This window comes from Aricia agestis, chromosome 10 (assembly GCF_905147365.1).
Source record: "Aricia agestis chromosome 10, ilAriAges1.1, whole genome shotgun sequence".
NCBI classification, from domain to species: Eukaryota; Metazoa; Arthropoda; class Insecta; order Lepidoptera; family Lycaenidae; genus Aricia; species Aricia agestis.
Window position 1 is genome coordinate 2,622,868 of NC_056415.1, and position 15,524 is coordinate 2,638,391.

Below are 15,524 nucleotides of genomic sequence, written 5' to 3' on the forward strand. Positions count from 1 at the left end.
CGCTGTGACGAAGCACGGCTATTTCTAATATTAAATGTAGACATAATATTAATTGAATGATTTACTATATCTTTAGGAGAACTGCAAGTTATGGTTCATAAGTTCTACTAATTTAGTATTGAAATGTAAGAATTAGAAGTAAGTTTCATTTACAATGATTAATTAAGGATTATTTTCTCACTTCCATTAAAAATGTTTTAAGGAATTAACTTGTAGTTTTTGCATTCAGGTTTTATTAATTTAAACATCTAAAATGTTTTTTTTACATTTCTTCCTACCAGTTACTATGGTACGCATTTGCATTTTTCCTTAATCTAGAGGATTAAGGAAAAATGCAAAAATCCAAAGTATATAAGACTAAATTAACTTATCGATTAGATAAACGAGGGTTATCCGCCTGTTAACTACGCGATACCGATTAACCTTCATCCGGATTCATTAAACGATGTTTACCGCATCCCTTACCCTATATCAGTGAAAAAACTGCAATTACCTATCAGCCTCACAATAACCAAGTTGGCAGAGACAGTTTCCAGGCTAAGCAGACCTCCCCTGCTTCCCTCACCCGTTTAATATCGGACGACCGTGGGGGAAGTGTAGGTGCACGCGGGGGTCAAAGTATACTGGTGAATACAGAAGGGTAGAAAGGCTTAAGCCGAGAGGTCGTTAGCCTGGCTTTGATTGTTCGATGAGTGCTGCAATGAGTCACTCGTAAACGTAAATAAACGGATAACGCTATAGCAAAAAGGAAATACTGATCGGTCACTTGAAACTCGAAAACCATTTGAGTATTCATTTATCTATGCAGCTTTAAATCTAATATCTGATTTTTTAGGGATCCGTAGCCAATTTTTTTAATTTTTTTAATATTTATGGACGCTTTACACCACGTCAGTCTGGCCCCGTGCTAAATACCAGAAGGACTTGTGTTACGGGTACCAGACAACGGAAATATATTTAATACTTTTATACTATACATATGTTTAAGATTTTTAGTATATGATACACATAATATTATTTAATATCCATGACCCAGGAACTTTGAAAACTTTTTGTTCCCTCGGCGGGATTCGAACCCGCGACCCCCGGCTTGAGCTACTGACAGCCCAGCAACTGAGCCACAGAGGTCGTCAATGGTTAAAAACTGAACCCCCCCCTCTAATTTCTAAAATAGGGGCATGATAAGTCTAAAAAAAATATATGATGTGCATTACTATAAAAACTACCAACGAAAATTGGTTTGAACGAGATCTAGCAAGTAGTTTTGTTTTATACGTCATAAATATCAATGGTAAACCTTAATTTCTCTTTCATTAACTGAAATATAAAAATAAATCAAAAACCTTTTAATTTCATAAAAATAAACCTTATTGCTGCTACGCAACCCTTCATGGGCAAGTCCAACTCGCACTTGGCCAATTTTTATTTAAATCATAATAGAGAAGGATTTCAATAAGATTTTTATAATCTAAATCTAAAATAGAAAAGATAACCTGTGTAAGATTTTAAAGCCACGAAACTATTGACGCTTTAATTAAAATCTGTTCAGGTGCTATATGGTGGAACAAGAATATTGGCTTGAGCAGTCAAATCAATGGTGACACCTAATGTGCGATTTTTGGTTTAACAATTATGATTTTAATAGAAAAAATTATTTAGCCTAAATTCGTTTAAAAAATAATTATTTATATTATGTAAAACATTTAAAAGATATAATAACTCATTACTCATAACGCAATTATTCTTAATTTCTAACCCATCTAATTTTTATATTATTACTAGCGACCCGCCAAGACTTCGCACGGGTATAAAATATAATATAGGCTTTGTCACTCACTGAAAAAATGATTAAAATCGATTCAGTAGTTTTAAATTATATGCATTAAATACTACCCGTGGTCCGTATTAATGGCCGGTACTGCCGCAAAAGCTACGTCCCGCAATTTTTAAATCTGTAATATCTTCGAAAATATTCATTTAAATCATATTCTGGAAAGGGCCACATAGATCTATATTAAATCAACAATGTATTTAATTGAATAAGGATTATTGTCGTATTGGTTAAAATCGCTTCGAAAATTAGCCATTTTTTGGAGTAAAAAGTAAAATATGACAAAAAAAAATATTGTGGGATATCCATAAGAGATAGACATATACCATCGCGAAGTTTTATGTTGACCTTTTCATTGTGTACAATACTTGATAGTTGATACATTATTTTGATACATCTCGTAGAGTTCAGCCTGCGTTTGCAATGTAAGCGGAAAAAATGTAATTATTTACGACATCAGATTAGAAACCTCAAAAATAACAGTATTTTTCCACTATTTAATCATTGTTATTATACTTAAAACCTTCCTGTTTAATTACTCTATCTATTTAAGATAACCGCATCAAAATCCGTTGCATAGTTTTAAAGATTAAAGGGAACAAAGGGACACGAGGACAGAAAACTTTTTTTTATACCATGTAGTGATTATCATTGTTATTCTTTTTACTAACTCTGATCCAAACACATTTTTTTTTTATGAAATAAAGGGGCAAACGAGCAAACGGGTCACCTGATGGAAAGCAACTTCCGTCGCCCATGGACACTCGCAGCATCAGAAGAGCTGCAGGTGCGTTGCCGGCCTTTTAAGAGGGAATAGGGTAATAGGGGATGGTTAGGAAGGGACTAGGGGAGAGTAGGGAAGGGAATAGGGTAGGGGATTGGTCCTCCGGTAAACTCACTCACTCACTTTTCTGTGAGAACGTGGTAAGTATTTCTCCGGTCGAGCCGGCCCATTCGTGCCGAAGCATGGCTCTCCCACGTATAAATCATAAATGAAATTACTAGCCATTCACATTGCTTGATTAATAAATCCCTCAGCTTCACTAATTGCGTATCTCGTACTAATAATATTCTAGAAAATTCCTTTAATCTCTGTCATTAAACCCTCGAGGCAAGTGGCGGCCGATGGAGCATGCAAAATCGAGGGATAATTCCAGCTAACTTATATCGATGCTAAAAGGAAACCCTTTGAAAACAGAACACGAGTAGAAAAGCCTTTTTTCCGTAAAGAATTCTATGTATTTACTTTTCATGTTTACCCCTATGTGCGGGTTCACTAGGTTACCGTTCCCCCTTACATATGTTATACATAAGCACTAGGCTCCTTTCATAATAATTATCGCAAATGTTTAGACATAGGGGGATGCTATGTGCCTAGTTCTTATGTTGAGGAGTGTTTTATGTTACGCGTTTCTCAGTATCTTGGAGTTTCTCGTTGGTATTTCGTAGTGTTTTAATACTATGTTGCTCATATAATAATATACAATATATAAGTATGTGATGATAATAATAATAATACGTATTATTAGAGTAATCAAAGTAAAGCTAGGCAATAATAAAAAAATAATAATAATTAAGTAGTGAAAAAATACTAATTCTAGAATATACTTTTTCTCGTAGCATAGCTACGCCGTAGCACGGATGTTGATAAGAGTCGAGCTTTGTCATTTTATATTCCTCATAAACTTTCGGTAAGCACATTTTCAATCTTCTATATTTAGTTTTTGGTGCTACTGGTAATTTTATTTATTTTTATATTATATTTTATTTGGTTTGTGAACAATTGATTACACGTAATAGGTACATTTCAGAAATACAATAATTTAAGGTTACAGTAAAAACGCATATCAATTTCTTAAAGACAAACACCGCTTCACAATATCATAAAATCAACTAAAAAAAATATAAAGTAATACTATCTTCATGGACACAAAATAATCAACTATTTTTGATACTTTATGCGTAGAGAAAAGGATAGAAATACTTGAAGATAAATCCATGCTGGCTTGATTTAAAATCAATGTATCAAAACGTGTCGATAAAAATAAAGCATGTATGCGTGCGAAGTGAGACGTAGGTCAGCGAGTTGAGGTATGTAGGGCACGCGTCCTCACCCCGTGGGGCGCAGCACATAGCGCTATGTACTGCACTGCATCCTTTGACGTGCTTATACTGTTTACGTCGCTAATGTTTCTCAAGAGTGGTGTTCTGATTTTGTTATGGAAATATAGTTTCTAAAAAGAAGAAAAAAAAGGTTTCCTAAAAAGAGTAGACTTTTTGGTCAGCACTGTTTTTTTTTATTTTAAAACCGACCTTGTCAGGTTTAGGAGTGTTGATAGATTTTAAAACGAAATATTGTGGTCAAGAACATTTACTCGTTTAGCACTTATGACCTTAATTTATTTATTGTCACAAACTGAATAATTAAACGCCGTACCCGATCCAATAATTAAAAGTAAATAACACATTACATAAAAATATGAGCTTAAACCGACCCCTATATGTTTAAACCTAGTCTCATTAAGGCGCGTTTAGACGCAAGATGTAGGTTCTAATGTGTACTAAATTAGATTCCTTGTCCCCTCCGTCCCTTGCGCGGAGGACGAAGGGGAAGGAGGGGACGAAGCTCACGCTGCATGCCCCCGACGCGTGTCACTAGGGAAGTCTCTAATGAACTGAACTAAGTTGCGTACCTAACACAACCCTTACTCAGCGGATACGCCCGCGGCGTTTGAAACCTAAGTCCATATACAATTGAAACATATGCCTAGTTTGTACTGAGTCTTAGAATAATTAAAAGATTTCATAAAATGTTACACGCATTTCTTTTAATGACATTTTTAAACGACCAAATTCTTGTAAGTTTGCTTGATTAAAAAAAATGTAAAGGTAAGGAAAAAAAATGTTGTTTTATTAAATACTGTTGCCCGCGACTTCCTTTTTTTTCGTAAAAATACTTTTTTCAAATAAAAAAGTATCCTATGATTACTTCTGACACCTCCAAGAGTATGTGTACAAAGTTTTTGAGTGAAAGCGTAACAAACATCGACTTTCTTTTTTCACATTTATAATATCAAGACAAAAAAAGTTCAATCGGTTTATTATTATTATTTATTATTATTACTTTTAAAATAAAAAAATAGTTCAATGATCGGTTTTCATCTGCGTAAAAAGTCCCTCTCTATGTCATTAGAAGTTAGGACGCACTACGTATGCGGGGGCACGCGCGGTCTCACCACCGCATTGCACACCGCGTTAATGACTGAGGCGGTAAACGAAAACTAACAAGGTCTTTTTGGATGGATAACTCGGGTAGCGGCAGGTCTTTTTGGCTGGATAACTCGGTTCAGTGACAGGTCTTTTTGGCTGGATAAACCGGGTTAGAGACAGGCCTTTTTAGGGTGGATAGCTCGAGATCGCGACTAAGTTATATTTTAATTGGAAAAATTATGACGTGTAACATACGCTTCAATCGTTAGATGTTAGTTAAAAAATATACATTAGGAAAATAAATATTTAGTTGTTTATTATAATAGTGCATTAGATATAAAACTAAACTCGTGTAAATAGTCCCATATTTTATATGAAACATAAAATTTATTTTAATTAAGTAAATTTATGGCGTTTTTACTATAAACCGGTATTCGTGGGATATAAAATTTAATAGTGTAATACAATAAAATGCATAGCACTCTGTGCGTGGCGAGGGTGCATAAACGCACCCCTCACGCACGCACACGCACACACGCACCATGTAAATGGAGCGTGATTGGACGGCGTCTGTGTGTGAGTGCATCTGTAGGAGACTGCGTCTGTGTGCGTGTTCTAGGCAGTATGAATTAGTTGCGTGCATTGGGGTAGTCTTCGCTAGAAAAAGTATTGATTCGTGCCAGGATTGCAGAGAGTTGTGAAGCTTTTGCACTGCGTTTATATCTGTTGAATACGTCTTAGAACAGTCCAGAATGATAAGGTAAAATTGGACAGAAGGCGATATATTTTAAATACTTCTTAGAAAATTTGAAAATAATCGAGTTTTATTGCACAAAAGACGATAGAAAGTTATATGCTGGTTTTAGAAAACTATGCAGCTAACATTATGCTTATGATGATTTTCTTCAGCAGTTTATAAAAGTTTTTTTGTTTCAGTTGTTACCTATGGGGACCCCTAAACTTTTAATATTTTTTTCCATTTTTGTATCAAAGTCTGGTTCATAATCTACATCATACTTGGTAAGAAACTTGGTAAGTATACCAAGTTTCTTACCAAGTATAGCTCTTATAGTTTCGGATAAAAGTGGCTGTGACATACGGACGGACAGACAGATAGACATGACGAATCTATAAGAGTTCCGTTTTTTGCCATTTGGCTACGGAACCCTAAAAATAGAATTGGGATTAGTAATGCCGACGTTATATTTTACTACTTTTAGATAATTTCGTATCTAAAAAAATGATATTCGTAACCATTAAAATCCCGTTTCGTAATTAAATTAACGATAGTACACCACAAATAACAAATTAAAATTAAAGAGGTAACGGTAGCATAGTCTTTTAGTGTCAATTAATTAGAACTTTTATGAATTTTATATTTAAAAGTAGTTAAAATTGACATAAAGATTATAAGAGCTCTAGATTATTTTAAAAGACTAGTTAAATAAGTGGTAAAATATGATTTGTGTTAGATCTAAACGTATTTACGACAAATTTTATAAATTTAAGGTACAAGGAAGAGTAATGTGGGGGAGAAAAGAATCTCTAAGGGCCTGTTTCACCACTTTATGATAAAGTGCCGGATAGGCTATCCACAACTTATTTGACAGATTCTCCATACTCTATCTGTCAAGTTAAGTAGTGGATAGCCTATCCGGTACTTATGAGAAAGTGGAGAAACAAGCCCTTAGTCTTAAATTAAATAAACTTAATGACGTTATTTAGAATTTCCTTCATTTTTCTTTCAGCTTGTTATAACGGTAAAAGCAAATGCTTTTATTGCCAATTAATCTTTTATTATCTGCATTCGATTATCAAGTATCGAATCTTATCAGTCGATATCGAATTGAATTTTAGCTGTGGTTAACATTGGCGTATTTGATTATTAGGTATCGATTATTTTTAAAATTTTAGCTGCGGTTTTTCGTTAGACTAGCTCTACAGTGGCTTAAAATCGGGTTTACCGTGATTGATATGCAAAACCGGTTCAAACTTTTTGTCGTTTCAACGCAGCTTTAATTCTTTCATTGAAAATTTTTATTATCGACCAACAAAGGAGCTTTTATTCGGCCGACATCTTGCGAGCTTTTTAAACTTTTTGTTAAACATGTTCTATAAATACATGTTATATTTTTGTATAAAATGTATTGTGTGGACTTAATGCCTATTTTGATATAGGTAGATATAAAATTGTCATGAAAATTAAACCTACTATACCAATCATTTAAATTGTAAAAAGTACTTAATTATATTACTTATATCTTAACAAAGTGCTAAGGCTATTAAGTTGAGACTTGATGCGTTTAAATTAAGTTTATTTTTATATTAATTTTGCATGAATTTCTAATTGTAACCCTGTTTTAATGTACTGTATTATAATTGTGGTGGGTAATAAATTATTATTATTATTATTATCTAAGAGCCAATTGAAAGCACTATAGAAAAACAAAAAAAGTTCACTGTGTTTGGTAAAACGCACCTTAACAGTTTTAGCTAGTTTTTATTATTCGTAGGATTTAACTTTTAAATTGAAATTAATGAATGTAAAACGCAGTGTGTTCTTCAAAGTAACAAATTTACAATTAAAAAAAAACCCACCTTTTTTCGTACCACGCTGATGATGATAAAATATAATTTGTGCTTTACATGATCCAATTTAAAACAAGCAGAACAAATCGAGAACAATTCTGTCAATAACAGGCGTCTGTCGCGCATCCTGTTTGTTTTATCAAACGGCGATGTTTATGTTACATTTACTGACCGAGAACGAGTATCGATACATGAATCGATTCCGAAAAATCGATTTTAAGATCGATCGGAAGAGGCATGATGTAATAAAAAATGCAGGATGCAACATTAACGAGTCCTGCCCGTTACATCAGCTGACAGCACAAAAAGCCCAACATCTGCCGAGGCCGTGAATCACCGGCCCTTGGCGCGTGCCGAGAAAAAAAAAAGTGTAAACTCAACCGTTATAATCGCGGTGGGTGGACGGTAATCTGGCCCCCGTCGGCAAAATTTTTTGCCAATGATATGCAAACTTTGCGGTTCATTAGAGTGATTTATTTTGCGGCGCACTTTGAAATTTTTTCAACGGTACATTAACAAATTTTCAAGTTTGTCAAAATAAAACAAAATATGGAAACTTTTAGTTACTGAACTTTTAAGACATAATATTAATTTATTCCAACTTATTTTAAGACATTCCCTATCTTTTTTTCATTACTTATCTTTAGGTCCTAGACACTAACCGCCGTACTCAGAGACATTTAATTACAATTAAAAAATTTTTTTTATTAAATAAGGGGGCAAACGAGCAAACGGGTCACCTGATGGTAAGCAACTGCCGTCGCCCATGGACACTCGCAACATCAGAAGAGCTGCAGGTGCGTTGCCGGCCTTTTAAGAGGGAATACGCTCTTTTCTTGAAGATTTGCAGGTCGTATAGGTCCGGAAATACACAGTTCGTTTCAGAGTATTACAGTGCGCGGCAGAAAATTACGCGAAAAACGCACTGTGGAAGACTGCCACTCATCAAGGTGATGAGGATGGTATGTTTTTCGCGTGGGACGATGGCGAAAACTTGCAGGTGGTATGATTCCGAACAATTCCTCAGAGCAGTCCCCGTGATACAACCGATAGAGAATGCAGAGTGAAGCTACATCTCGGCGTAATTCCAAGGGGTCCAAGCTGTTTGAAACACTATGGCAGTCGACAATTCGAGCGGTCCTTCGTTGGATACGATCCAGAGGGAGCAGTTGGTATTTTGGCGCCCCTGCCCAGAGGTGAGAACGACATTCCATATGAGGCCGAACCTGCGCCTTGTAGAGTTGTAGGCGTTGGTCCGGACTGAAGTACTGTCTCGCTCTGTTATGAACACCAAGCTTCTTCGAGGCTAATTTGGCCTTACCCTCTAGATGATATCGGAACTGGACTTCGCTCGATATGTTGACGCCAAGTATCTCAATGCTAGGGGAGATGGTTAAAGATGTGCCCTCGAAACGAGGATATACGACCATTGGTGACTTTTTAGTGGTGAACGCGCTGACTTGTGTCTTGGCGGGGTTGAATTGGACCAAGTTACGCCTATCCCATTCAGAGACCTTCTCCAATGAATTCTCCACCTTAGACACAAGTTCGTTTCGACTCTCAGTGACATTTTGCCGAGAAATATTGGGGGAGCCGGTATATACAGCATCACCTGTACTATCATCCGCATAGTAATGAATGCCGTTGGTCTGTAACATGTCATTGATATAAACTTCAATTAAATGAAGAGTTTGACAGATAATGTATGGGGCTTATGTCAAAGTTTTGAATTAATTACAATTAAGTAATTAATGTACCTTTCTGAGTGCGGCAGTTAGAGCAGAGTAGACAGAATGATAGAGTATGCCGTCTTAGAACTGATGTTGAAATTTTTAAATTTGACGTATTATGACGAACATCGTCGCTAGGGTTGTTAAATTGTTACCTACGAATTTAAAACTATGACATATTCGCTGGACGTGTTCCTCTTTGGTCGTATTGTTGTTTATGTTTTGGCACATGCGATTAAAATTGACAGAATCTAATTTTGAAATCTTTATTTTAAATATTTAAAAATAAATAATATCAGCCAGTGCGAGGCACATTCCGTTCATAATCCTAGTGAAACCCGACGAATTTGACAGATATTGAAACCTGTCCGTCTCTTTGCAGTCGAACTACTGGTCGTTATGTCTATTGTGGTTAGAGGTACATGTTACAACTTCTTATATTGTGCCATCGAGGAAATTGATTCCTAGGCAGTTGACAGACCAACGTGCAACGTCATTTGGTCGGACCATGACAATTTAATGTTGATTGTGATATTATGTCGGCTATTTGTGATCTGTCGGCTAGATTTGACGTAACGCGACCACACTATGTAGGTCCCCCATCTGCCTAGGAATCAATTTCTCAGATAGTAAATTGTACAGTTAAAGACATTTTTTTTTATAATAATATCTATGGACGCTTCACACCACGTCAGTCTGGCCTGCTAAGTATCTGAAGGACTTGTGTCGGAAATATATTTAATACTTTTATAAGTACTGTACCTAGTATATTTAAAATTTTTATTATATCATACACATATATTTAATACACATCCAGACCCGAGAACATTGAAAACTTTTTGTTCCGTCGGCGGGACTTGAACCCGCGAGCTTGAGCTGCCACACACTCAACCAATTGAGCCACAGAGGTCTACAACAATACTCTTTCATATCAAAAAACCAAATCACCTTTAAAAAAAAGTCTTTACGTATCTTCATACAATTAATAGAAGTTATTTCATTGTTTCATGTCCATTTAACTCAAGACGATGTAAATCACAAATATGTTCATGATATCGTACCTTTATATTGTTATTGTATAAGATAGTACAGACGAAATTACAGATAGTACGAAATAAATCGTCCCTAATTCTCGAATGTCGCGACTTCGCCATTATTTCAGACAAAAAAAACGATTAAAGTGAATATATGAATAATACTGAAACAAAAAGCCATTCGAGCCGATGGAACGACGGATAAGTTTCTCTTTATAGTTATGAGATTAATTTCTAGAATATCTTTGATTCATTAAGTTTTATGTTGTGTTTGTAGTATTTGATTGCCATAATACTATCTTTTTCAGTCTCACATTTTTGTGAAAAAGCGGAATTTAATCATTCGTGGCTGAGTCGAATAATAATGTGCATCCACTCATCTATATTGACTTTTGTAAAAATTTTGTGCAGTGATTTTATTGTAATTTTATTTTATAATTGAAACATATTATTTCTATTCGTATGATTAGAAATAATATGTTGTATATTTTTTCCACGAACCATCACGTAACCAACCACGAAAACCCTTTGATATGATCTCAGGGATGCCCTAGGGACAAGCTAAATCTGTCTTGGGACCCGCAACGAAATTAATCAGAAGAAAGGTAGGAGGAGTAGGAGATATTCCTAAGTAATATGTTGTATATGTAATATGGATGTACAACTTTACATATTGTGCATTTTATTTATCCGATCTAAGGAGCATTTGCATTTTCCAATTAACTATAAGACACCCTAAAGAATAGATTAACTAATCAAATTACTGTAACATTATCTATAGTAATTGTACAGTAAAAGCGACAGTGCATAAAACTACGACTTGTTACGCGCCCCTCGCTCAATATCATACTTAATTTAACTTTGAACATTCGTGTCTATTCGACAAGTTAATCAGGATTATATTCGTAAGCTGTATTGTCTTTATGTACAGCTTATTATGAATTTCTTTTTAAATCTAGAAAAAAATATCTCTATTTTCTGAAAGATTCTAAAGAGATTTATCTAGGTATTCTTCTTAAAGAGATTCTATGCATTTAAAAGTGGACAGCGTTACGTTTTTGCTAGATAGTTATCAACTGTTTTCAAAAACTGTATACGTGTAGCCGCTTCTATTTGAATTACATGTTGTTTTTTTTTTATTAAAAAAAATGCTTCATTTAGACAAATTAAAATACGATTTCAGAACTTTGAAGATTAATTTTCATTTCACAAAAGTGCCACATTGTTTAATTAAACACAACTGCAGCATTACAAGATAAAGTGATATAAAAAAAACTTATCGAAATCTTATAAAACAGCTGCTTGTAACAAAAACGAAGAACCACCTTTTACAATGAGTACAATCAGATCGGCCTATGATAAGCGTCGTAGAGGCGTTACGGCCGCGGCGCGAGTTCTGATTGGAGCCCGCGACAGCTGCGCGGCGCGTGCGCATGGCGTGGGCGATATCTATAAAGGTGGACAATAACTGACAGACTATTGATGGATAAAAATTGGCGGCAATCTCTAACGTATCTATACTAATGTAAGGTTAAAATTTATTACTTTTATAAGCAAAATGAATGCAGCACAAGTACACAGTATAACCTACATGCTCGTCCTGTTATTAGGAACTGTGAATTTGAAAAATGTATTGGTGTCCTTCATAAATGGAGTATCGAGTTTCACAATCAAGTAGTTAAAATAATTAAGAAGGATAAATTGTATCTCCTTATATCTTACTTTCCTGAACATTCTCAATAGAAGAGCTTAATATTTGGAAAATATGAGTTATAATATGTATATCAATTACTAGTTTGAAAAATCGGTGAAGACTAGACAACATGCGGGTGTATACTGCACGCGACTAGCATCCCCACATCTGCACTGACAGATGGGACGTCACATGCGCCGTGACCACGTTACATTATCACAGGATTTCATAATTTATTGTTAGCTTTAACCGACTGGGATTGCTCTTCAAATATAAAGGAGATTTAAAGTACTGCTGTTATATTAACACAACATAGATTTGAGGATTGGTCTTTTATTGTTCGTTTTGAATTAATATTGATTTAATATTTTTAAAAAGCGACCTTAAATAAATAAAAAAAAATCATCTTAGTATGCAATCTACTTGAACTACAACTACTTTGGTCTTTAGCGTTTGTTTTAATTGAATTTGTAGAATCTTTGTGACTTAATATGCAACACGATTACACGAATAGAAATAACGAGAAAGAAACTAAAAAGTTGTTTTCTAGAAATCGATACCCAATTCCTAAGAGTATAATAAATGAGAAACAAAATAGAAGTGATTATGAACAAAGTAAGCCGCAAATTTTACGACGCTTGTTCCGAACTAATTTACTAAGTTCAGTAACTTCGCCCTAACTTACTATCCTAAACTATATTTTTCTTTTGGTATAAAAATCCTTTTCTTTTTTAACCAAATAAGTAATATAAATTGACAAAATTCACACATTTTTTATGTGAACTAATTGACGTTATAACACGTTCTTAGCTAGTACACATCACCTATGGACTAAAAATTCTTAAAAAATAGGTAATTCTGATTTATAGAATAGAATAAAATTTTTGCTGAATCATTTTAAATTGTGATTTAGTAAATGCGTAATTTCATATTATCATTAATTATACGAAACATATAAAACACAAAAGACGTCACGAAGCTTTAGAAAGGAAACTTAAAAACGTGTCCTTGACTTTTCATGGGATATTAATTTTGTATTATTTTTTTATTGCAGTTTTATGTAAATGCTTTGTTTTGGACTTAGTACAAAGATATTCTCGCAAACAGCGTAGGTGTCTGGTATATGTATACTTAAAATGAAGAGATATACTGTTCTTGTTCAAAATGTGTAAATAGCAATTTTAGAAAATTGCTTTTTAGATAAGCCAGTGAGATGATATTTATTTAAAAATACTCCTAAGTAGGTGTTAGAAAACTGTTAAAACATTTTTCTACGATACAATAAAAGTTAACTTCTATTAAGTTGATTTCATTAGTTTAAATGTCGTTCTCTAAAATCAATGATAATTTCAGTACATTAATGTATACTACTATGGAGTATGGTATACAATACATAAATTCATTGTAGTGGAACAGAGTTCAGAGTACAGACTATGGAATAACTTATGGAAATCATGAAAAATGTATGGTTATTGTAATTTTTGCGACGGTTTAACTGACATTAATACTATTTCTAAGGGTTGCAATAAGACTCAGCTAGTAATTATGAGTTACGTAAGCGGTTAGAGATTCGTAAAGGCCCTTCCACACGACGTTTTTTTTTGCGCGCTGACGACGCGCGTTTCTGATGCGCTCGTCTTCTGCGCGTTTTGGCAGATATAAAGTTTAAAACGTGTCGGCTTCCTTCCGTTTGCTGAGCGTTCAACTTGCGTTTGTATCGATACAAACGAGCGTTAAAAAAACGTCGGGTGGAGGGGTCCTACCCTAATGTACACAAAATAGGCAACTCTTCTAAGTGCAATAAAACAAAATGACTGCAAGTATTCAATTTTTGTGATAAATATTTTAATACAAAATGCATCGTTGCGTTTTATCCATAAAGTTAATATACCTAGCGGAATAGAGCAACAATCTCGAGCTGTCAAACGAAACCAAAATTTGTTTCATCTGTGTGTAAAATATGTGTACGTATACACTTACACGATAAAACGCAACAAATACAAGTATAAAAACAAGTGCAATAAAACGCAACGACTGCAATTTAACCATCTGCTTGAGTATAAAAAGAAATGCAATTAAACGCAACGACTGCAATTAAACTATATCCATAACTATATCCATTTCATACATAATATATTATATATATATATAATATATTATGTATGAAAAGAAATGCAATAAAACGCAACTACTGCATCTAACCTATTTCCTTAAGTTTAAAAAGAAATGCAATTAAACGCAACGACTGCAACTAGCCTACTTCCATAAGTTTAAAATAAATGCAATTAAACGCAACGTCTGCAATTAACTGTTTATAACAAATTCAATACAACGCAACGACTGCAACTAACCTATTTCCTAAAGTGTAATAAAAAGAAATGCAATAAAACGCAACGACTGCAATAACTACAACTAACCTTTTTCTCTGTGAGCTTCTCGCACCTCCTCTGCTTGCATATCTGGTGGGACTTGTCGTTGCGGCACGGCGCGCAGTCGCCGCAGTTGTCCTTGCGTTGACAGCCTATGCACTCGCCGCAACGTTTTCGTTTCTTTTTCGTCTGAAAAACAAAAATATGTATCAAAAATAGCATGTCTATTAAGGAACAAGGAACAAAAAATAAACGACACTAAAACGAGACGAGGCAACACTCAAACAAGAGTTACACGTAGGTTTCAATTTTGTATCACTTTTATGCATCACCAAGTCGCGCCTTGATTTGTCCCATTTTACTGGAAAATTATACTGAGTATAAAAAGATCGTGGGAAGAGATAACTTTTTATTTGAATGCTGTATGGGTTTACAAAAATAAGAAAAAAACTGCAAAGTTCCATCACATTTTGCGTTAAATCGCAATATGTATAATGATTTCATTCAGTAGCCTTAGATTTGGCCCACTGGCGACTTATATAAGTGGGCCTGGTAACAGAAGAATATATTTAAAATACATTATAATGTATGTATAAAGTATCAAGGACTTATGTTTTTTCCATTACCATTAGTAAAATCTGCCTGAATCTGTCAAAATCTGCCGTTTAGTATAATATATTAAGTATTTACAAATTGCATATTATGTATAAAAATTAAAAATACAAATTCCTCAATATAGAAGGTTACTTGTCCTACTAGGACTAGGAGCCAGCCAGCCAGAGCCAGAAAGAGTAATTTTTTCAATTTCATAGCTTATATTCTTCGCGGTAAGTGGAGGAATCTCGTCTTCCAGCGCCGGACATTTTTGACAGTTGCTTCCCACTGCTAGACACCCTCAAAGTCTACTTTAAGAAAGTTTTAGGGCTGGAAGCAACTGTCAAAAATGTCCGGCACTGGAAGACGAGATTCCTCCACTTATCGCGAAGAATATAAGCTATGAAATTGAGCTTTACTCCTTCTGAAAGGTCAGGTAGACCTTCAGAACTGGATACCTCCTAAAGTAACCGC

At 34.6% G+C, this 15,524-nt stretch overlaps 1 protein-coding gene across 3 annotated transcripts in view; it reads right to left on the minus strand.

Moving 5' to 3' along the window:
- The window catches only part of LOC121730852 (DNA N6-methyl adenine demethylase), a 130,330-nt gene that overhangs the window by 97,623 nt on the left and 17,183 nt on the right, over positions 1 to 15,524 (minus strand). For all 3 annotated transcript variants that reach the window (XM_042120046.1, XM_042120044.1, XM_042120045.1), the window contains exon 3: positions 14,505 to 14,645. In XM_042120046.1, coding sequence (XP_041975980.1) covers positions 14,505 to 14,645 — 141 coding nt within the window. The remainder of the gene's footprint in view (positions 1 to 14,504; positions 14,646 to 15,524) is intronic.